This window comes from Hemicordylus capensis, chromosome 3, assembly GCF_027244095.1.
Source record: "Hemicordylus capensis ecotype Gifberg chromosome 3, rHemCap1.1.pri, whole genome shotgun sequence".
Classification (NCBI taxonomy): domain Eukaryota; kingdom Metazoa; phylum Chordata; class Lepidosauria; order Squamata; family Cordylidae; genus Hemicordylus; species Hemicordylus capensis.
The window spans coordinates 346,041,804-346,065,025 of NC_069659.1; the positions used below are offsets into that span (position 1 = coordinate 346,041,804).

Sequence of the window (23,222 nt, forward strand, 5' to 3'; positions counted from 1 at the left end):
TTTGGAACATGATTATGCATTCTTTGACTTGACTAGTGGCGTTTGCCATTGATCACCACAGCCTGGGTGAGCACCAGAGAGCAGTCTTGGCAGAGGTGTGGTTTATGGCTTGGAGCCCAAACCAATCCATCTGTCACTTCCAGTGGTCTCATCAAGCTTGGTTGTAGTCCTCAGTCACTGCTTTTCCAAGGAATGCCCTATTCTTCCGATGTGGGGGCAATGAAGATGTGGTGGAGCCTGGCCATACTGCTAAGCAATTTGGGGATCCAAGAAATTGACACCAGATCAGCCAGGTTCCTTGTGGTTCATAGTTATGCATAAAATGTGCCTTCTGGTTCCTTCCTGCCATTCATGTTGGTTGGTATTTGGAACTTCCCACCTCTTAATGTAGAGGGATGTGATTATTACTCTATTGCAGTGGTTCTTAACCTGGGGTGCAACACACACCCTGGGGGTGCAAGATGCTCCTTCCGGAGGTGTGAGACATACCAGATTTTAAAAGATTATTTTAGAAGGTAAATAATCAAAAGCACAGACACGTATGTACTGTACAACTACTTTGTTTTATCAAATCCATGTATTTAATAACATTATTTTTAACAATTATATAACACAATTTAGCCTGAAAGCATAAAAGATTCTATGAAATAATAGCAGTGTGCAAACAGGTTCAGTGTTGAACCGGTTCAGTTCGACCATTCGGGGTCGAACTGAACCATCCACTTTTTGGTCCGACCCTGGACCGAACACCCCTGAAAGTTCGGGGGGGGGTTGTGAGCTTAGAGAGGTGTGTGTGTGTGTGTGTGTGTGTGTGTGTGTGTGTGTGTGCGTGTGCGCGCGCGCGCGCGCACATACATACACACACAAAACAATTTTACCTTTTACTCCCCTCAGGGGAGTTCCTGGAGGCGGCGAGGGTGGTGGTCTGCAGAGGTCCCCCCTCCTCCCGCCAGTCTTTGAAATCACCCCCTTGGCTGGTTCGGCTGGTTTTTAGCCTTCACCTGATGGCCATTATGGAGGCCATGCGCCTGCGCGCATGTGCTCAGGCACATGGTCTCCATAATGGCAGCCAGGTGAAGGCTGAAAACCGGCCGAACCAGCCAAGGGGGTGATTTTGAAGGTTGGTGGTGGGAGGGGGAACCTCCACGAACTCCCCCGAGGGGAGTAAAAAGTAAAAAATAATAATTTTTTAAAAAACAAAACTAAGCTCACAACCCACCCACCCCGGACCAGGCTGAACTGCTGGGATTCGAGGGGGTGCCAGACTGAACTGGCCCGGTTGGGTTCGAGGCCGGTCTGGCCTCAAACCCAACCAGGCCAACTGGTTCTGTGCACATCCCTATGAAATAATACGAAGTCTGACACAGAGCCCTTACCACCAGCAAAGCACAACAGTGAAAACATACAGTGAGGGAAATAAGTATTTGATCCCCTGCTGATTTTGTCCGTTTGCCCTCTGACACATAAATGACCAGGCTATAATTGGAATGGTAGGTTTATTGTAGCTGTGAGAGACAGAATAACAACAAACAAACCCTCAAAAGCCCAGTGCCCAAAAGTCAGCGATGGATTTTCATTGTAGTGAGGGAAATAAGTATTTGATCCCTTCACAAAAGATGTCTTAGTACTTGGTGGCAAAACCCTTGTTGGCAATCACAGAGGTCAGACGTTTCTTGTAGTTGGCCACCAGGTTTGCACACAACCCAGGAGGGATGTTGTCCCACTCCTCTTTGCAGATCCTCTCCAAGTCAGAAAGGTTTCGAGGCTGATGTTTGGCAACCCGAACCTTCCGCTCCCTCCACAGATTTTCTATGGGATTAAGGTCTGGAGACTGGCTGGGCTACTCCAGGACCTTCATGTGCTTCTTCTTGAGCCACTCCTTTGTTGCCTTGGCTGTGTGTTTTGGGTCATTGTCATGCTGGAATACCCATCCACGACCCATTCTCAATGCCCTGGCTGAGGGAAGGAGGTGCTCACCCAAGATCTGACGGTACATGGTCCCATCCATCGTCCCTTCAATGCGGTGAAGGTGTCCTGTCCCCTTAGCAGAAAAACACCCCCAAAGCATAATGTGTCCACCTCCGTGTTTGACGGTGGGGATGGTGTTCTTGGGCTCATAGGCAGCATTCCTCCTCCTCCACACACGGCGAGTTGAGTTGATGCCAAAGAGCTCGATTTTGGTCTCATCTGACCACAACACTTTCGCCCAGTTCTCCTCTGGATCATTCAGATGTGCATTGGCAAACTGCAGACGGACCTGTACATGTGCTGCCTTGAGCAGGGGGACCTTGCGGGCACTGCAAGATTTCAGTCCTTCACGGCGTAGTGTGTTACCAATTGTTTTCTTGGTGACTATGGTTCCAGCTGCCCTGAGATCATTGACAAGTTCCCCCCGTGTAGTTCTGGGCTGCTTTGTCACCGTTCTCATGATCATTGCAACTCCACAAGGTGAGATCTTGCATGGAGCCCCAGACCAAGGGAGATTGACAGTTATTTTGTGTTTCTTCCATTTGCGAGTTATCGTGCCAACTGTAGTCACCTTCTCACCAAGCTGCTTGGCGATAGTCTTGTAGCCCAGTCCAGTCTTGTGCAGGTCTACAACCTTGTCCCTGACATCCTTCAACAGCTCTTTGGTCTTGGGCATGGTGGTGAGTTTGGAAGCTGAGTGATTGCTTGCTTCTATGGACAGGTGTCTTTTATACAGGTACTGTAACAAGCTGGGAGTAGGAGCACTGCCTTACAGAGGGTGTTCCTCATCTCAGCTCGTTACCTGCATATAGTGAAATGACACCTGGGAGCCTGAAATCTTGCTGGTTGATAGGGGATCGAATACTTATTTCCCTCACTACAATGCAAATCCATCGCTGACTTTTGGGCACTGGGCTTTTGAGGGTTTGTTTGTTGTTGTTCTGTCTCTCACAGCTACAATAAACCTACCATTCCAATTATAGCCTGGTCATTTATGTGTCAGAGGGCAAACGGACAAAATCAGCAGGGGATCAAATACTTATTTCCCTCACTGTAGTCAAAAGACTCATGAATGGCATCACTGATTGGCTGAGGGCTGCTCAGACCACTTTCGTAGTAAAATTATCTTGCTACAGAATACCCGGCAACGTGTCGATATACTGTATTTCTTGATGCATGTGCAGATAATGATGTGGCAGTGTCGCAGCTTTGTTTGAATAGCGTGCCAGTAGCAGTTTACTTCCACAGCACAATTTTACAATCTCTGGGTAGTACATGCATATTTTTGTATGCTTTACTGTACTATTATTTGTGGTGACTAATGTGAACCATTGCAGTTAACTATGAAAGGAATTGATGGGTTCGGTCTCATCAAAGACTTCTTTCTCTGCTGCTGCAGTCCAAGGACATCTCTGTGAGTTATGCTTCTCCACGTGGCTCGAAGGCAGGACTATGCAAGTTAAGTTGAAGCCTTTAAGAATCAGGGAAGCGTAGCCCCGCCCAGATCTTTTAGTCCTGTGTTTGGCTCCAGGCAGTGTTCTCTCTCGTTTTTCTCTTATTGCTTCCTTGTTTCTCCCTCCATTATTTCCATTTATTCTTCTTGACTGTCTGCTTTGTTTCTTTGTTCAAATCTTCTAAAACTCTATCTTATCAAAAAAAGAAAAAAGAGGAGAGGTTAGCTTTAGTTTTACTTTCAGTCCTGTGTGTGTGTCCCCCCCCCCCATCTTTCTTTCCTTTTGCTGCATGGACCAAGCTAAGTGCAAAGTTCACATTCAGGCCTGAAGGGAAAGCCCCAGCAAGGCCTTCCAAAGGCCATTCAAGCAGTTGGTAAGCCACCCAAGAGGCCGCATTACCACAACTACCTAGAGAGTCTCCAGAGAGCAAGAAAGCCCCAAACTCCTGCCATCCGTCTGTGAGTTCGGGCAAATGCCTGCAAAAAGGGGGATTCTGAGCTGGGAGGAGTGGGCCCGGCAACCGCCTTTCTTCCACTCCCCGCAATTGGGGCAGCCTGAGCCACAGCAGTAGAAGCAGTGCCACCACATCCATTGCTCTCTAGAGCCTTGTAGAGCACGCGGCTGCTGGGAACGACCCAGCTGACTTACTGACTGCCGTTGCCTACACCAGCGGCGTGTCGGGCACAGCAAGCACCGGGCCGCCAATGAACAGGCTACGGCCATACTTCCACTGCTCTCCAGAGCCTTGTGGAGCACACAGCTGCTGGGAGTGACCCACTTTGGGCACGGCAAAGGACAAGTACTGGGATGCCAATGAAAGGGTACAGCTGCACCGGAGGGTGCAGGACCTAGCCACAGCCCAGCTGCAAAGGCCTCCTTGGGAGCAAGGATGGTGGTCACAGGAATGCCGTCGCAGGAGCAGGCACCCAACCAGTGAGCTTGGCCCATGCTGGGCCATCTGTTTCTGCTTCCCTCCCTGCCCTAGCAAGCCCTGGTGGGGTCTGAAACTTCCCAGTCTACTCCAGTTCAGCAGACTTTAAACGACTGCGGGGAGGCACGATAGAGGTCTATAAAATCATACATGGTGTGGAGAAAATGGATAGATAGAAATTCTTCTTCCTCTCACAAAGCACTAGAACCAGGGGTCATCCCATGAGATTGATTGCCAGGAAATCTAGGACCAGCAAACGGAAATATTTTTTCATACAACACATAATCAACTTGTGGCATTCTCTGCCATGAGATGTGGTGACGGCCAACAACCTGGATGGCTTGAAGAGGGGTTTAGATAATTTAATGGAGGAGAGGTCTATCAACAGCTACTAGTTGGAGGGCTATAGGCCACCTCCAGCCTCAAAAGGCAGGATGCCTTTGAGTACCAGTTGCAGGGGAGTAACAGTAGGAAAGAGGGCATGCTCTCAACTCCTGCCTGTAGGCTTCCAGCAGCATCTAGTGGGCCACTGTGTAAATCAGGTTGCTGGACTAGATGGGCCTTGGGCCTGATCCAGCAGGGCTGTTCTTATGTTCTAAGTACGGGTGGGTCATGGTCAAAAGATGAAAAGCAGCACAGTATCAACTGGCTGGAGCACTGAGCAATCCTGATGGCACTCTGGGAGTTCCAGTCCTTCAACACGTGTTTATACGCACAGACAACACCACAGCAAAGGCGCTCATGAATCGCCAATGGGGACCAGGTTGGGATCCCTGCAGGCAGAAGTGGTCCTTCAGTTCCAGGGAGCCTAGCAGCATGTGACATCCATGACAGCCTACCATATACAGGGAAGACTTGGTCTCCTGTACGCCTTCCCGCCGACCCTGCTTCTTGCCTGCGTCCTTCGCAGTGTAAACTCAAGGTGCAAGTCATCCTTGTGACTCCGTTCCGGCCAAAGAGACCCTGGTTTGTCAGAACTCACCCACCTGGCCACAGCAGAACACCTGATGCAACCGGTCACAGAGCCTTTCTTCAGCAGGACTCAGTGTGTCATCCAACTCTGGGCCGGCCAAAGCTAGCCGCCTGGAGACTGAATGGTGCCTCCTGCATAGCGTAGTGGCTAGAGTGTTGGACTAGGGCTGGGGAGACCTGAGTTTGAATCCCCATTCAACCATGAAACTCACTGGGTGACTTTGGGCCAGTCATGTATCTCTCAGCTTAACCTACCTCACAGGGTTGTTGTGAGGATAAAAACAAGCATGTACTCTGAGCTCCTCAGAGGAAGAGCAGGATATAAATGTAAGCAAATAAATAAAACGGCATGGCTGGTCATCCAAGGTGCTCGGCACAATGTTAGCCTCAACAATGTTAGCCTTCAACAAGTAGGATTTACTGACACACCTGGAGGACCTTCCCAAGATTGTCTACCAAGCATGCAATCCCCAATGGATCGGCTAACATGAGGCACCTTCTCCAGTTTCTCCAGGATGTACTGGGGTCCCTCTGCAAACACATTAAAGTGCCAGGCTGCTTCCCTGGTGGGACTCATCTCAGGGGTTTCCAAACGCTCTCTGCAACAGCATCCTTACTTAAAGTGTTTCCTCAGAGGGTCTACTCTTCTCTCTCCCCAGTGGGCACCGTCTTCTTACCTGGCAGTGGCGTACTGTCCTTTAGGCTCTCCAGGGTTCCCCTTTCAAACCAGTGAAGTCCATTCCACTACGCCTCCTGGCTTTAGAGCTTGCCTTCCCGCTTCGGCCTGCAGGGTGTCAGAGCTCCACACCCCATTGTTGCATGACAACTTGTTCATTTTTTCTGAGGTCTCTGTTGGGCTAATTCCAGCCTCCTTTTTTCTCCCAAAGGTGGCCTTACCTTTTCACATGTCACAAGATGTGGTTTTGTCCTCACTCTGCCAAAAGCTGGTACACCTGACGGAGTAGGTGCCAGGGATGTGCTGAGAATTGTGATTTGTCCCTAGTGCTGTGCACGCTGTCCTTTTCCATACAGAAGTGATGTGGCTTTCCCATGACTGAATGCTTACTCGTATTTTTGAAATGTGCGAAGAAATAAGTCATTTTCTTTGTAACCAAGGCAGTAATTTAGTTAATGACTTCAAAAATAGAGTTTATCCTTTGCCTTGAATACATAAATGAACTGTCCACATCTATGCAAGGAACTGGGACGATGAACACAGTACTGGGCAGAGAGAAGTTATCTGCTTTTATTCAAACACGTCTGGTTGGGATAAAGTGTGTTGAGAGAAGAAATTTCACTAACTTTCCTTTGCTTGAAAAGGAAAAGGTTATTTTGGAAAATGAAGGCATGCCCATCACAGCTGAAGTGACAAAGTATTTGCAACAGTTGAATGACTCTTTCCAAGGATATTTCTCCTCTGGAGTCTTGATGTGGCAAAGAAATGCATACTAGACCAACTTATTTTTATCCTGGACACCATCAACAATAGTGATCTGATGAAAGATGATCTCATTGAATTACAAGCCAGTGGATGAATCTGAATGGAGTTTGAGGCAATGAAGCTTAAGAATTTCTGGTGTACTCTAGCACCATTTCCATAACTGGTGAAGACAGCGCTGGCGATCCTTGTGTCATTTGTGACTACATGCTTGTATGCAATAGGATTTTCATCACACATCAAAACAAAAGGCCAGAAACCACTTAAATGTGAGTGGTGACAAGCATAAGAAGATTTATATATAAAAGTTCCTTGTTTCTTGGACATCACTGAACAAAACCAATAGCGGAAGAATACTGAGTCGCTGAGCTGGCAAACTTTTAAAAGTGTGTTATGTGTATTACTGTGAAATTAAACTATATAATTCTATCTGTTTCATTCTATAGTTATGATATATCTTGGGTTTAAAGAACTGACCGCCTATAATGATTTTTTAATAAGGGGTACAAGAACATGCGTTGAGAACCAATGGGGTGCCAGCTGCAGTAAAGGTTAAGAACCACTGCTCTAGTAAAATATTTATATCCTAGCATTTGATTAAAAATCCTGAAGGCGACTAGCTGCTAAAATCCACAACACGTATGAAAACAGTGCAGCTGAAATACGCCAGTCACAGACTGACTAATCAGAAGAACCATCAACTAGAAATTCAAGTAACAACCCCACAAAGCCCTCTGTAACAAAATAATTCGGATCCTTAAAAAAACGAGATGAGACTGAATGGACTGTCTTGGGGAAAGGGAGTTCCACAGTTTTGGTGCCACCACTGAGAAGGCCTTGTGCCAAGTAACCACCTGCCAGTAAGGGAATGTGGAAGAGAAAGGCAGTTCCTTGATGTGTCCTGGACACAGACAATTTAGGACTTTAAATGTTGGCTGACATTCTTTGCAGCTTTAGGAAGGGAGAGCAAGAGCGGGCTGTAATTTTTGCTTCTCTCCCCTCCCTGCCAAAGCTCTGTTCGCTTGTAGGAGTATGCTCCTGAAAGCTACATAGCCCTGAGGGGCATATTCCTACAAGCCAATGGGGTTTTTGGGTGGAGGGGAGAGAAGCAGACCTTGCATCCTTCTCCCCACACCCTGCACAGCTCTTCTGTTTGCTCCTCTTGCTCCTCCCTCCCAAGATTTCGGAGACGTCTACCCATACCAGCACTTGTATGCCACCTTGAGTCCCAGCATAATAGAAATGCAGGGTATAAATGTAACTAACAAGCAGTAATAAATGCTAAACATCAGTCTTTTTTTTATTATTTGTAGGTGTTGCAGTGTATACAGGAATGGAGACAAAGATGGCATTAAATTACAAGAGCAAATCACAGAAACGATCAGCAGTAGAAAAGTACGGGTTCAGTAGCCTTTCACTTTAGTTTTTGGACTGAAGTAATATGTTAAAAACCCAGTAGGTTGGGTTGTATGTTGCAAAACTGGATGTGCTTGTAGTAGAGCACTGGTGTTCAGGGACTAGGTTATAGCAGCACATCTTTCATTCTAAGTTTGCGGGGAGAACTGGATTTTCATGTGTCTTTCCTGACGTAAAGTCAATGCACTAGTTTGGAAAAACTGTCCTTTATTGCTGCTGTTCCATTTGGTGCATACTTATTTCTGGATGTCTCTGCCTAGTTCTTATGAAACTTTTCACATCACCATTTAGCAATATTAATGTTTTCTTCTACATTTGGCAAATACCTCTGTCTTCCATGTGAAGGAACTTTGAAACAAAATAAATTTCATGTTAATAAATTAACATGAAATTAGAGATAGTCAAAACATTTTGTCACAACAGGAAGTATCATAAGATTTGGGGCTTCTGTGCTGAATGCAGAATAGTCCATCTGACCTATACCTCCAATGTCCTCCCACTGGTTTGTTAACCTAGAAGGTTGTAGAATTCTGGCTAACTTGGCTAATTTTGTCCTGAGCAATTGTCGCCTTATTCTTGGGAAATGCACTTGCTTGAATTGAAGGTTACCCTCCAGGTTTTATTTGGAAAGGTTCATGAGGAAAGGCCTTTGTAGCAGTGGCAGGATAGAAGCGGGGGAGGGGGGTTACATTATTTGAAGCTCCCAATCATCTTAAATTCATGCCAGCAATTTTTTTCCCCATAGAACTATTTCAGTACTCTGGATATTGGTGCATTAGATTGACGTCTGCCAATTTTGTTTTCTTAATAGATCTATGAATACTTTCTTGATTATCTATCTAATAATCCTCCTTTCTGAAGCCATCTTAAGTACAATATTGAAATATGCCTGGCAGTCAGAAGAAAAGTGGGATGAACCTTGGTATAATCAGAAAACTGAACATGAAAGAAACAGCAGTAAGGTAAGATGTAAGCTTGTATGTATCATCTTAGTTCAGGGGTTTCTAACCTTGGGTTGCCAGATGTTGAACTACAGTTCCCATCATCCTCCGCCACAATGGCCAATGATGGAGTTGTAGTCCAGCTTCATCTGGGATTCCAGGCTGGGAATTCCTGTCTTAGTTGATGGTTTCCCTAAAGATTGTCAGTAAGCTGTGAGAGTACTGCTTTTAGCTTTTCATAATTTAATAATTCCTTTCAGTATTCAGCCATAATTCTGATCATGAAAGTTTGCGTTTCCCTCAACTGTATGAGGTTTTCCCGCATAATTGATGATAGGAGACCAGCATTCTTGTAGCATTCAAGGCAGCTGCATCTTCTAGGACCATAGTATTATATTTTTTTAATCATTGCTTGATTCCATCTTGATAGGCTTACTTTTTTAGGATCTCCTTTCAAGCTTTCATCCTCTTCATCACCCTTCACACAGTAATCTACTGCTTCATTCCCCCCTCCCAACCCAGTTTCAACACTGTGTTTCTTTCTGTGTCTCCCACGTGTAGAATATTTTTGTTTCTATCATACTGCCACTTCATAACCCTCTGTCAAGAACCTTTTCTTGCTTTTGCCAGGTTCTATCCATGTGAGATGTTCAGACTGGCAGCCTACTCTCCAGTTTCATACATAGTACCACTGTCTGCCACCATACACAGGAAAAATGCTCTGGGGTTCTTTGTGAAATGACCCAACCATTGCCCTGTCATCTGGCCTCTCCTGGCTTTGAAGGGCTTAGAGAGATGTCTGCAAGAGATTGCTTGCATTCTTTCTGTTATGGATAAAGATCTGTCTGTGCTGCCTCCCCCAGCATTATAAGGATATGATGGAGGTGGCAGCAAGTAATCTGCTTGTTCAGAGGAAGCTGCTACTCACTCCTAGCAAGCAAGGGAGTAGCTCCATTTGTCTTAGAATGAAAGTTTGTCAGGTCAGTGAATCAGTTCCATCTCTATATGCAGTTGTGTACATTTAAAAGTGAGGAGGGGTACAGTACCTTTTTGGGCATCCTTTGGGTATAAGCTAGCTGACAGTTATATTGGTCTACAAAGTTTCTAGGACAAAAGAATTCTCTAATGACAATCCGCAGCATACCAGGTGACAGTCTCTGCAGAAAGGCAGGAATTAATTTTTAGTCTATTATGCCCTATCCCATAGCAAACATATGGACCAGTGTGTTGTAGTGATTGTTGAGACTCAGATTCAGATCTCCACTTAACAATGAAAATTGTGGATTAACCTTTAGTCCAGTCACAACTTCGCAGCCTAGCCTACCAAACAGGGTGGTGGGAGGATAAAAAGTGGAAGGTATGTATGCTAGTCTGAGCTCTTTGAAGGAAGAGCAGAATAAAAATACAATATTACAATACAACCGCCCAGAGACATGAGTTTTGGGCTGTATAAAAATGTTAAATAAATAAATATCTCCTTGGCGTTTAAACCTCAGCCATGAACATGTCATTGCACACAGAGAATGATTGCTTGCTGTTTCTTAAAATAATGTCTGCTTTCAGACATTGTTGGGTCACTGTGGAAGGAGTGATTTGATTTATTTGCACAAAATTTGTGGCCAACATGTATTTGTTTGCTAATGCTAATCTGTCTCTTTCTTTTCATAGATTCTGAGATTTATCTCTGATTTCCTTGCTTTTCTGGTACTTTACAACTTCATCATACCCATTTCACTGTATGTCACGGTTGAGATGCAGAAATTTCTTGGGTCTTTCTTTATTGGTTGGGATCTTGACCTCTATCATGAAGAAACAAATGAGAAAGCCCAAGTAAATACTTCAGACCTCAACGAAGAACTGGGACAGGTATAAAATGGTTATATTAAACAAAAATATATATACTTTCGCAAAACTGCTTAATTTTAAGCAAACTTCCATTCTCATCAATACTATTTTGAACATGTTGCAATAATCCCGTGTGTTCTATTAGGAGGAATAAAAATTTAAAGTCTTTTCCATGTCTGCAGGATGCATTTTAATGGGTGGTCAGTAAGGAACAAGCTATGCAATCATTACTTTCTATATAATCAAGAAAACATGTATAAGCAGGCTGGTGTATGTTCTAGACAAATGCAAGGTGAATATGGTATGTTCACCATCCTGCAAATCTGTTTTTGTTGTTTTTTAATCTGGGGATTAAAAAATTTTTTTCTAGCCCTTACTGTTGTGAAGATAGCTTACTCTCTGAAACCAGAGCCAGTTCAGGATTTCCGGTAGCCATGAGGTAGGGCTTCAATGCCCTGTAGCTCTCCTTGACATTGCAGTGGTAGAACAAGCTATGCAGACTAAGCTGTGGTTTAATGGTACAGCATATAGGTTGCATGCAGAAGGTCCCAGGTTCAATCCTCAGAATTGCTACTTAAAGGGATCTGAGATTGCAGGGCTGGGGAAAATCTGTGCTTGAGGCCTTGCAGAGATACAGCCAGTTGAAGTGGATGGACAGTACTAGGCTACATGGAACAATAGCTTGAATCAAAATAAGGCAGCTTCATATAACCAAACATATGCTAATCTGTTTAACTCAATAGGTTGCAGAATCAGCGTCTTCTGGTGCTGAATTTAGGTTGCTTTTGTGCATGTGTAGTTACTACCTTCGTGTCTTGGATTGGGATACTTGCAGCCCCATGTATGATGTAAATCTATCCAGTTTCATAGATCAGGCACTGAGGGAGAGATGGTGACTCTTCTCTCCTCCCCTCTCTCCCCCCCCCCATGTTTTAATAACGTTTTTTCTATGTAAGGCAGTTCAGTTGAATACAGCTCTTGGTTCAACTCTGTATCCAGCAGGTCATGCCAACTGAAAATCGTGGCTGTTGGAGGTAGAGAGAACACATACTTAGTTCCACTGCTCTTAAAACTGCTTGGCTCATACCATTCTTCAACTTGTCAATCATAGGTGGAGTATGTGTTTACAGATAAAACGGGTACCTTAACTGAAAATGAGATGCAGTTTCGGGAATGTTCCATTAATGGTATCAAGTACCAAGAGATTAATGGCAAGCTGGTTCCAGAAGGACTGATTGAGGATGTTCCAGATGGATTTAGGCCTCATCTTGTAAGAGTTTCCTTCTTATTAAGATTGTTTAAATTTTTTGTGTAGTCATTCATTTAAATAAGCTACTTCAAGAAACATTTTACAGAAGATTTGAATAATTGTGGAGGCAGCTCAGGTGTGGATAGTTGGGACTTCTTTAAAGAGAGAGGTTGGCTTGTATAGTCAGGTCCTCTCCATGTTTACTTAGAAGTAAGCCACCAAGTTCAGTGGGGTTTATTTCTGAGTAAGAATTTATTGGATTGCAATTATGCAACTTGAACCTGTCCATGTTTTCTTGGAAATGAGTCTTGCTAGCTTCAGTGGGACTTACTTTCAAGTATGTGTACATAGAATTGCAGCCACTATCTGGAGTGGGCAGCTTGTGACTGCATGTCCTACTGCGTGTTCATTCGCGGTGGCAGTGCGGGGCGGGGACACCTGAATTTGTGAAAAATAGCCTTGCATATCGCTAAGGCTCTTGTTATTGGCCACCATGTTTGTTCTAATAGATCTCTTCTTCAGCTATCCATTTACACCACATTGGCCATAGTGACAGAGCACCTGCTTTGCATCCAGAATGTCCCCAGTTTGACCCATGACTTCTCCAGGTAGAGATGGGAAAGATCCCTGGCTGAAAAGCCTGGAGAGTCCCTAGCCATCAGAGTAGAAAATACTGACCTAGATGTCCCAGTGGTCTGACTTTGTATAAGGTGGGTTTGGAGTACTCAGAAACTTAGTAGTAGTTAAGGGTCAGGGTATGAAAGGAAGTTACACCAGTGTGTTGAGAAGTTGCTTATCCTAGCTTACTGTCTTAAAGTTCTAAATGGATATAAGAGGATTGTCTTCCCTGGAGGCCTTCAGGAGAGCCTTAAAGACCCATCTCTTTAGCCTGACTTCTAATGCTGTTTAGTTTTAGTTGTAATTTTAATCTGCTTTCAATTGGTTCCCGATTGTTACGTATTTCTGATTTTAGTTTGGCCACAACTTGGCCACATTGGGAAGGACAGTATATAAATCAAATCACATAAATATGGGCAGTTCATCTTACAATCTTTTAATGACATTTTGTCTTAATGTTTTTTAACAGACAAGAGAGGAGGAGCTCTTCCTGAAAGCTGTTTGTCTCTGTCATACAGTGCAGATTAATAATGACCAAGTGGATGGCGCTGGTGACAGCCCTTGGCGTGCCAATGGCATTCCATCTCAGCTGGAGTACTATGCCTCCTCCCCAGATGAAAAAGCTTTAGTGGAAGCTGCCCGCAGGTGAGGATTAGGAGTACAGAATTGGCAGGCAGAAATGGCAACATTGGATGACAAAAGCTTGCATTGATGGGACGGAGTCCAGAAAGTCTCTGGTTGGATGGAAACATGGGAGCTGGTGATGCAAAAAACATGCTGCGTTTCCTGCTGTGGTTAGGCCATTTGGGTGCTGGAGGCTCTGGAGAGAGAATGCCTTTCTAGCAGCCAATGGCAGCACTGCACTAAGAAGGTTTTCCACAGATGCCCCACTGGCCAGGTGGTTCAGTAGCAGGGCTAAGTGGACTGCATCCCAGTCAAGTCCATTGAATGCAATACAACAACTTGCCAATATACAAACTCCACCACAAAATGAGAAAAACCTTGCTCATTGAAGATTAAAAAGCATTGCAAATTATTACAAAAATAATGACATCCAAGAAATACCCAAACCACTCATCCATAGTAATCCATAGCATTTTCTTTTAACCTTGGAATGCACTAACGATGCTCGAACAAGGAATTTTGCTATCCTAAATGTATCCCATAGCAAAAATAACAAATTACCTTGGTGAGAACATCCCATCTTTGACGCTAACAATGGATGGATATACTTAGCATGGAGTTCTTAGCTCACATGCAGATAGAATATGGATAGAATCTTCAATGGACTGAAGGCTACAAAAGCAGACTCTGTTCTTTTCTAAAGAAGGATTGCGCATCTTTGGCCCTCTAACTGTTGTTGGGTGCAAGTCTCATCAACTTTTATTGGCCCCTGTGGCTGGAGATGATGGGAGTTTTAGTTCAACAACAGCTGGAGGGCCAAGGTTATGCAGCCGTGTTCTAAAAGAAACAGTCTGGATTTGGGTAAACTGAATGCTTAATTTAGTTTGTTTAAGGGGATACCCTAGATCCAAGGTAATATTTTTGTATATAACTGTTTTCCATTTCTCTAAGATTGTGCTCTACCCCCTGCTTTTAAAAAAAAAAGTACATTAAGACTTTTCTTTCAAACCTTAGAGTTGGTGTTATATTTACTGGAGCAAGTACCGAAAGCATGGAGCTTAAAAGTCTTGGGAAGCCAGAAAGGTAAACATGCTAAGCATATTGATGTTTCATAAAAAATCTTAAGTGGATTTGTTTGATGTATCAGAACCAGTTATGTCCCTTCCTTAGCAAAAGGCAGTTTTGAATCATTCATCTTTAGTTTTAGAGCAGGATTAAAATTCAGGAGAATAAGTTTGCTTCTAAACCTGCTGGCCTGTGTACCCGCTTGGCTTCCTCCAATGCATGGTACCAGGAGAGTATTCTTGGCAAAAAAAACCTTAAAAAAAACAAAAAACCCTTGCTTGAGGGCTGTGAGGTGCCCCTTTGTCCAGCACTTGAGAGAGGGCTGGTCCCCTTCTCTAGCAATCCAATGCAGTAGCAAGAATAATGGGAGGGCCCATAGCTTAGTGGTGAGCACATGCTTTGCATGCAGGAGATCCCAGGTTCAATCCCTGGCCTCCAGGAAGGATGGCCATACCCTAGAAAGCTGCTGCTGCTGGGCAGTGTAGGCAATACTGAACTTGGTAGACCTTGGCTCTTACTCAATATAGGCTGCATTCATAAAACCATAATTTCCAAGTCACAAGAAGTAATGGTTCTGCTTGACTCTGCACCAGACAGACCTCATCTGTAGTACTGTCTAGTTCTGGGTACTGTGCTTTAAGAAGAATGTAAACAAATTGGAACAGGTTAAGAGGACAGCAGAATGATTGTCGGGGATCTGGTAAACCCAGTCCTATGAAGAAACACTGAGGAGCTAGGGAGGAGAAGACTGAGGGGAAATGCGACAGCACAATACCTTAAGGGTTGTTGCATATAAGAGGGCACAGACTGGTTTTGTGCTGCCCCAAAAGGAAGGACCAGATATGAGCTGACATTACAGGAGAGTAAATATCATTTGAACATTATCAATTTACTAGGACAACAGAGGGTTCTCCCTTGCTAGAGGTCTTCAGACACAGGCTGGTCAGCCACCTGTTGGATGGTCTATCTTTGGATTTCCTGCAACAAGCAAGGGGTTGAAATAGATGAATTCCTGCAACTATTCTGTAAGGTAGCTTTCTGTGTGCAGCTCTAGTGATTCCCTAGATGTAACTGATAATTTATCATCTTTACAACATACCATGTTTCCCCGAAAGTAAGACCTACCCCGAAAGTAAGACCTAGCAGTAATTTCTGATGTACTGCTGATTGCCCTAGTGTATTTTTTGGGGCTAAAATTAATAAGACACTGTCTTATTTTCGGGGAAACACGGTATATTGGATAAACAAAAAGCAAACTTGGCCTGTTTTTCCTTCCTTAAAGGTACAAATTGCTACATGTTTTGGAGTTTGATCCAAATCGCAGAAGAATGAGTGTCATCGTAGAAAGTCCATCAGGTAAGCCAAGAAATGTGACGCAGTTATTGAATTTGCATTAGTTCTTCAATTTGGTTTCTGTACTTCACACAATTTGGGCTTTGCACCTGTGCAGAGACCTCATTGCAGTTATTTCAAGCTAATTTCCTTCCAAATGGGTGGTAGCTCCTCCCCTTCCAGTGATGTCGTAGCCTTCCTCCTTCAATGTTTTCTCGTCCGCCGACAGATTGATATCAATCATGAGTTGCTATGAGCTTAAAAAAAAGTTTCTCCTTTCCTTCCTATTCCAACCTCTAGTTTTCTCCTATTATTGTTTAGTTTCCCCACTCTTTGCATTAGCAGTTTGATTTACTTTGCACTCCCTCCCCCTTCTCAAACCGCTCCTCACAGGGGTAAGCATTTTTCAGAACAACTTTCAAATGCTGTGCCCACTGCAGGGCCAAGCCCCCCTTCACAGACAAGCACAGTCTTTGTCTCTTTTGCCTTGGCATAAAGTTGAGACCTGCGCCAAATTCACCAAACAGGCCAGAAAGAACCAGGCCTCCCGTCTGCGATCTTGGCTCTGGGAGCAAGCCCTTCAGTCATCCCAAGAGGCTTCTGCCTCCCAAACCATGCAGGTCGCTGCCACTCCAGCCGTGCTTCCCTTGGACTCACAGCCCCTTGTTTGGGCTGCCACCAGTTCACCCAGCCTTGGCGCCTCTTCGTGGCCCTCAGAGCCTGCAGCTCTCACAGTGCTAGACTCTGCACCCTCCGCTGGTTCAGCTGCCCAATCTGGGGCTCTGCCATCATTGGGCTTGGACGCATCCGCAAAGCGGAAAAAGGAGGTGGCGATTCAACTACCGCTCAAACCTCTTAACGCCTGATGCCCTCCTCAGAGGCCTCTATCCTCCACAAGCCCAAAAAGAAGTGCAAACTATCTCATCGCCTTAAAATGCCCCTTGAGCAACGCTCGGCACCAGCCACTAATCGCTTCAAACCCAATCAACAGGACCTTGATACCAAGCTCAGTACCGAGGATCAGTTCCTTGAACAAGAGGACGATTGCAAACCTGACAGCCAGTCAGATCACGAGGCTTGTCCAGCGCAAGAACTCCAGAACAAAGAACCCCTTCTAGTCGAGCATGAAGACTTGGAAGCTGAATTCGAAACACTTTAGCCTAGGCACCCACTCCCAAGCTCTTCGTGGGCCTATACTAGCCACTGGCTGCAAGACAACTCCCACCATATTGATGTTTACGCCTTCATCTTCAAATCCCGTGATCTCTCTCAAGCTCATCCTGATCACCCAACTAATACAACCACTAATTTACATCTGTCCCAAGCAGACGCACTAGAGAGACAACCCCCTCAGAGCACTGAGGACACCTCCAGCGATGAGGTGACACCCAATCATCCATATCAGATGCCACATCCTTGGCCTCTTCCCTCATCGACCTTATAACCGATTCAAAGCCAGATTCACCTTCAGAGGACTATAAGATTTATGCAGAATATATATCCCATATGGCCACTTCCCTAGGCATACCCTTGACCCAGCAAAGTAAGGCGGAACCAGACCCGGTATTCGGCCTCATAGAAGCAGATACAAAGGCACCTATTTCTCTTCCCATTGAATCTGCCCTCATGGACATTGCAAAGACCTGCTGGGCACGACCATCTTCTCTACCTCAACCTACAAAATGCCTAGAGGCATTCTGTAGAGTACACATGGAGGATAATCAAGCAGGACATTTGCTACAACGTCACCCTACCCCTAATTCTGTGGTAGTGGAGTCTTCCATATCTAAGAACTGGGCTCGCTTCACCTCCACACTGCCTGACAGGGAGGGTAGGAAATTGGGCACTTTTGGCAGATGCCTTGTACTTTCAAACTGGCCAGCTCTCAGGCTTATATAACGCAAACTACAATAATTTCCTCTGGGAGCACCTAGCCCCATTCCTAGACCATCTGCCTCCATATAAGAAGGCGGTGCATCTAGTTAAACAGGAACTATATTCCATCAGACACTCGATAGAATGTGCCTCCAAAGTCATGGCCACCTCGATGGCTGTCTGCCACCACTCATGGTTGTGTTCTTCTGGCCTGGTTCATGATGCTCGCTCCCGTATCAAAGACCTGCCCTTTGATGGCAATGCCCTATTTGGAGAAAAGACAGATGAAACTCTGCAAAACATTTAGTGCCTTCACAACACAGTTCGTTCTATGAGCTACCAACCATCCACGCCTGGGCAGCAAAAGTCATACTCCATCCCACAGGCCCACCACCCAATACCACCAGGGTGACGGCTCCTTTTGCACACCAAAATTTTATCCCTACAGGAAACTACCTTTGTATACCACACAACATACACTGTCCAACAAGACCAGGCAACCTACCGCCTTCCCCCCAAAACAGTGACTCTCCCATCCAGTGCCTGTAGGGTACCCATTTGTCTCCCTACCTTTCGGCATGGGAGGCCATCACATCAGACATGTGCGTCCTCACTGTCATAAGAATTGGGTACGCATTGGAATTCTCATCTATACTGCTGTTCAATCAACCAGAAACTACCGAAGCCATCCCCACCTTACTAGCAGAGCTTGCTTCACTGCTTGACACACACCATAGAACCAGTTTTCAATCCCTCTTCGGGGGGTTCAACTCTCCATACTTCACTGTCCCCAAATATGACAGAAGCCTCTGTCCCATTCTAGATCTAAGACAACTCAATCGCTGCATCACCTACAAATACTTCCGGATGCTCACCATCACAACTGTCCTCGCCCTCCTGCAGAGAAAAACCTGGTTCGCCTTGCTAGACCTCAAGGAAGCATATTATCATGTCACCATCCATCCCCAACACCATCGTATTCTGCACTTCAAAATTGGAAACGACACCTACCAATTCAGGGCGCTTCCATTCGACCTGGCATCGGCGCCGAGGGTCTATACCAAATGCATGGTGCCAGTGGTGGCCTTCTTACAAGGACAAGGCATCCAGATCCAAGTGCATAAAATCCCTAGGTCTCCTGTTCGATTCCACTCAAGCCATGCTTTATCTGCCAGACTGCATGTAGTGAGCAGCCTTCCAGCTCTAATAGAGTTTACAGGAAGTGAACCCCTGTCCTTGATTGACAGGCTGGCAACCCTAGGTTTTGACCATTCAGTCAGCCAGGTGGGTGGAACATGAGGGCTTCTGGTGTTGCTGGGAAGAAGATGATGTGATCCAGGTGAGAGAGGAATAATGGAGCCTGGCCAGGTCCCCTCATGATGAGTGTGCAGAAATCTCTGAGGATCAGAGATTTGCAGGGGTTTGATCTCACCAGGTTTGGGGTAGATTCAAGGGAGAATGAAGCCAGGCTGTGGCTTCGGAGATTAGAGCAGTAGAAAGTATTTTTAGTAAGACTTGCATTAGAAGTGATTTTCTTTTGTGTGTGTTGCTTTGCAATTCCTAAAAATCTGTTACTTGTAACTGAATAACTAAGATTATTTACGTGCCGCCTACAAAAAGATCTGGGTGTTCTGAATATTCTTGTAACCAAGCTAAGCGTTTCTGTGTGCAACCAAAAAGCTGAAGCCTAAGACCAACTAGTTTATAGCAACTTAATAAATTGAATTTCTTTGTTTTTACAAACCCTCACAGAGTGTTTGATTGTACTCTCTGCCGCCATCACCACAAAGCCCGGATCATTCAACAGCTTCTGAGCTATATGGCATCTAGGACACTTGTTCTCCAACATGCCCGCCAACGATCCAGGGTCCTTCAAAGTTGATTCCTGCACTACTTCCACCCACACACAGACCCTCAGTCTCGATGGCTCAAAGTGCATGCTATAGTCCGCCAGTTGCTACTTTTGTGGACAGATACCTCCAACCTCTCCATGGGCATCCCACTCCATCCTCCACAGCCGCAACACGTCTTCACCATGGGCGCCTCAGAAACCGGCTGGGGGGCCCACATCCCGGATCTCTCCAAACAAGGTCTCTGGAATACAGAAGAGCATACACACCACATAAATTACCTAGAACTTTGGCAATTTTCAAAGTGCTCAGGGGTTTCTTGCCACTGCAGCATCATTCCATAGTGACTGTAAAGAATGACAACTCTATGGCGAAAGCCTGCCTAAACAGACAAGGTGGCACAGGCTCCTTCAGTCACTCTACCTATTTCTCGACCTCTGGTCTTGGTGCATAGACCACGACATCACTCCTATAGCGGTACACATCCAAGGAACGGCCAGCGTCCTGGCCAACGCTCTCAGCAGAGTGGGCATAGACTTTCACGAGTGGCAACTGGACCCAGAGGTCACCCATTCCATCTTTCTATGCTGGTTCCACCCAGAGGTGGACCTCTTTGCGAACATCCAGTGCCCACTCGACTTCTCCAGAGCGGGCTGCAGCCCTCGCTCCCTAAGCGACGCGTTCTCCATGTCCTGGGGGAATCGGACAGTGTATCTATTTCCCCCCATTTCTCTCCTACTTCAAGTGCTACGCAAGATTCAACACGATCAGGTAGAGTGCATCCTGATCGTCCCTTGGTGGCCCAGGAGGCCCTGGTCCCCCTATCTCCTTTACCTCTCTCCAACCAACCACCTCCGCCTGCCACTGATTCCTCATCCAACGAGCAGGTCAGCACCTGCACAGGCTCCACCTCACCGCATGGTGGATATCACCCTCTTCCCACAATTGTTGCAATGAGTCCTCTCCACTGCCCAAAAACCTGCAACAATAAAATCATGCCAACATAAGTGGAAGTGCTTCCTTACCTTCCTTGAATCCAAGACTATTGACCCCAAGGAAGTCTCTGCTGAACACATTTGTATTTACCTCCTCTCACTGAAAGAAGCAGGTCTCAAGATCTCTTCTTTAAGGGTCCATCTGGCGGCAATTGTGGCTCACTCTCCATCTCCTTCCATGTCTGTCTTCAAAGACTTTCTTCAAGGGCTTAGCCGTCATGTCTCCACCCTGAGCTCTCTTTTGTGCTCACCTGTCTAATGAGACATCCCTTTGAACCTTTGCAGACGATCTCACTGGACCTTCTCTCCTGCGAGATAGTATTCTTAGTGACCATCACGTCTGTGAAATGAGTAAGCGAACTGCGAGCACTACAAATGGACTCCCCTTACCTCATCTTCCATAAGGACAAAGTGGTGCTCTGCCCCAACATCACCTTCTTGCCCAACTTCGTTGTCTCCTTCCATCGGTCTCAACCACTAACCACTTACCTTACCAGTCTTCTTCCCCAGTCCTGTGGACGATGCACAGTGACATCTTCATGCACTTCATTCACAGGGCCCTCACCTTTTATCTTCACCGCACCTCTACCTTGCGTTACACCCAATCACTTTTCATTATGCACTCCAGCCCCAGCGAGGGTGGTCAAGCTTCCTCCCAATCCATATCCAGATGAATAGTCAAAACTATAACCTTATGCTGCCAACTTACCAAGAAGGATGGACCTGCTCCTAAAAAAGCTCATTCCCCTAGAGTGGTAGCAACCACAATGGCATTCGACAGATCTGTTCGTATTGATGTCATCTGCCAAGCAGCAACCTGGGCATCCCCACACTCCTTTTTTCAGCACTATGCACTAGAGGTGCGCTCCCGAAGAGATGCAACATTTGGTACGGCAATACTCCAATCACTCTTTGCACGAACTCCCACCTCCCAGGTAATCTTTGGGTACGGATACAGGTTGCTATGCACCCAATCGTGTAAAGCACAGAAACCACATCAAAGAACATCAGATGGCTTACCTGTAACTTGGGTTCTTCTAGTGGTCGTCTGTGCTCTTACACACCCACCCGACCTCCCCTCTAGTTCTCTAGGTCGCCGGGCTCAAAAGACTGAAGGAGGGAGGTTATGACGATAGCGGAAGAGGGAGGAGCTACTGCCCATTTGGAAGGAAATTAGCTTGCAATAACTCCGATGAGGTCTCTGTGCAGGTGCAAAGCCCAATCATGTAAAGAGCACAGATGACCACTAGAAGAACCCAAGTTACAAGTAAACAACCTGACATTCTATCTTGCTTTGTAACTAAAAGGGTTCTGAAGCTGCTTCCATAGTAGCAATATTTGTGGTTTAAAAAGTCGTCATTAAATGTGGACATGCTATAAACTTTATTTTTTCTTTAAATCTGCTTCTTTACAGGTGACAAACTCCTGTTTACCAAAGGAGCAGAATCTGCTATTCTTCCTGGCAGTAAATGTGGAGAAATTGAAAAAACAAGAATTCATGTGGATGAATTTGCTTTGGTATGTGAGAACATTACTTTCAAGCTTGCCAGTGGTTCTGAGTAAAACTCCTGCCAAACCTGAGAACCAGTTTGTGCCCCCTCCCCCTACAAAAAACATAATTCTGGTCTGTTGAATTTATGGTGAAGACCTAATTCACACATGGGTAGTCTCTATGCAGTCTCCTTCAAGCAGGGTTGCACAGAAGTGCCATTTGAATCATTGCTTTACTGTAGCGACTCTGTCTTTAGGGTACTTTGATACCAACAAGGATTGTACCAAAGTTGCACCAAAATACCTTCCACAGCAGTTAAACTGTCCGTTCTAATAACTGGTTTTATGGTGATGTTGCAGCATGAGAAATGATAGAATAAAAGCAAACTTGGTCCCCTTATGCTCCACTACTCCCAGCATCTACAGGTATTTCGTCCTCAGTGGTTTCCATCAACCAGTCATTTTATGGACCCACCTTTGCATTTCTATTGACTTTGTTCAACCTCGAGTACCTTAACCACTCCTTCTGCTCTTCTTAAGTGTGTGCTAAGGATCAGCAGCTGGAGGCTCGTGGACTAAATCTGACTCCAATGGGGGTTGTCAGCTGTGCACCCCACCCCAGTTGTCAACCTAGGAGGAAGGCTTGGCTGAAATTATACTGAAGCTGGATAGAGAATGTTGTAATACTCAGTCGAATTACAAAATCCAGAGTTTGCTTCAGATATTGAAGCAGTCTTGAGCACGCTGGGACATTCCGGTAGAGAAAGCAGTCTCCTACGAAGTAATTCATGCCTGCAAGGCAACTTGCAAAGGATCTGCTCTATATACCATACTCTTACCCTGCCTCTTAACCAAACTGTTCACAAGGTGACTTGCAACATATAAAGAATAAAAATTAATAAGGACTGTTCATCAAAGAGTTGTGCTAAAAGCAGTGTATTTTAGAAAGAACTTAGAGATGGGACTGGCTGAGAGCAAGAGTGTGTTTCAATGATGAGGTACCCTGAATGAGAAGGCCCTGTTCATCAGCTCACCAGGAGAAGAGAGGGAGCTGCTTTCATCCTTTGCCTGTGGGCATTCCAGAGGCATCTGGCGGGCCACTGTGTGAAACAAGACGCTGGACAAATAGGCCTGGGACCTCATCCAGCAGGGCTGTTC

General features: G+C 45.4%; 1 protein-coding gene across 9 annotated transcripts in view; it reads left to right on the forward strand.

Moving 5' to 3' along the window:
* Positions 1-23,222, forward strand: part of ATP11B (ATPase phospholipid transporting 11B (putative)) — a 129,739-nt gene that overhangs the window by 47,881 nt on the left and 58,636 nt on the right. For all 9 annotated transcript variants that reach the window (XM_053306256.1, XM_053306258.1, XM_053306255.1 and 6 more), the window contains exons 10-17: positions 8,077-8,158; positions 8,991-9,141; positions 10,789-10,986; positions 12,077-12,235; positions 13,302-13,477; positions 14,471-14,539; positions 15,804-15,877; positions 21,988-22,091. In XM_053306256.1, the coding sequence (XP_053162231.1) occupies positions 8,077-8,158; positions 8,991-9,141; positions 10,789-10,986; positions 12,077-12,235; positions 13,302-13,477; positions 14,471-14,539; positions 15,804-15,877; positions 21,988-22,091 (1,013 nt within the window). The remainder of the gene's footprint in view (positions 1-8,076; positions 8,159-8,990; positions 9,142-10,788; positions 10,987-12,076; positions 12,236-13,301; positions 13,478-14,470; positions 14,540-15,803; positions 15,878-21,987; positions 22,092-23,222) is intronic.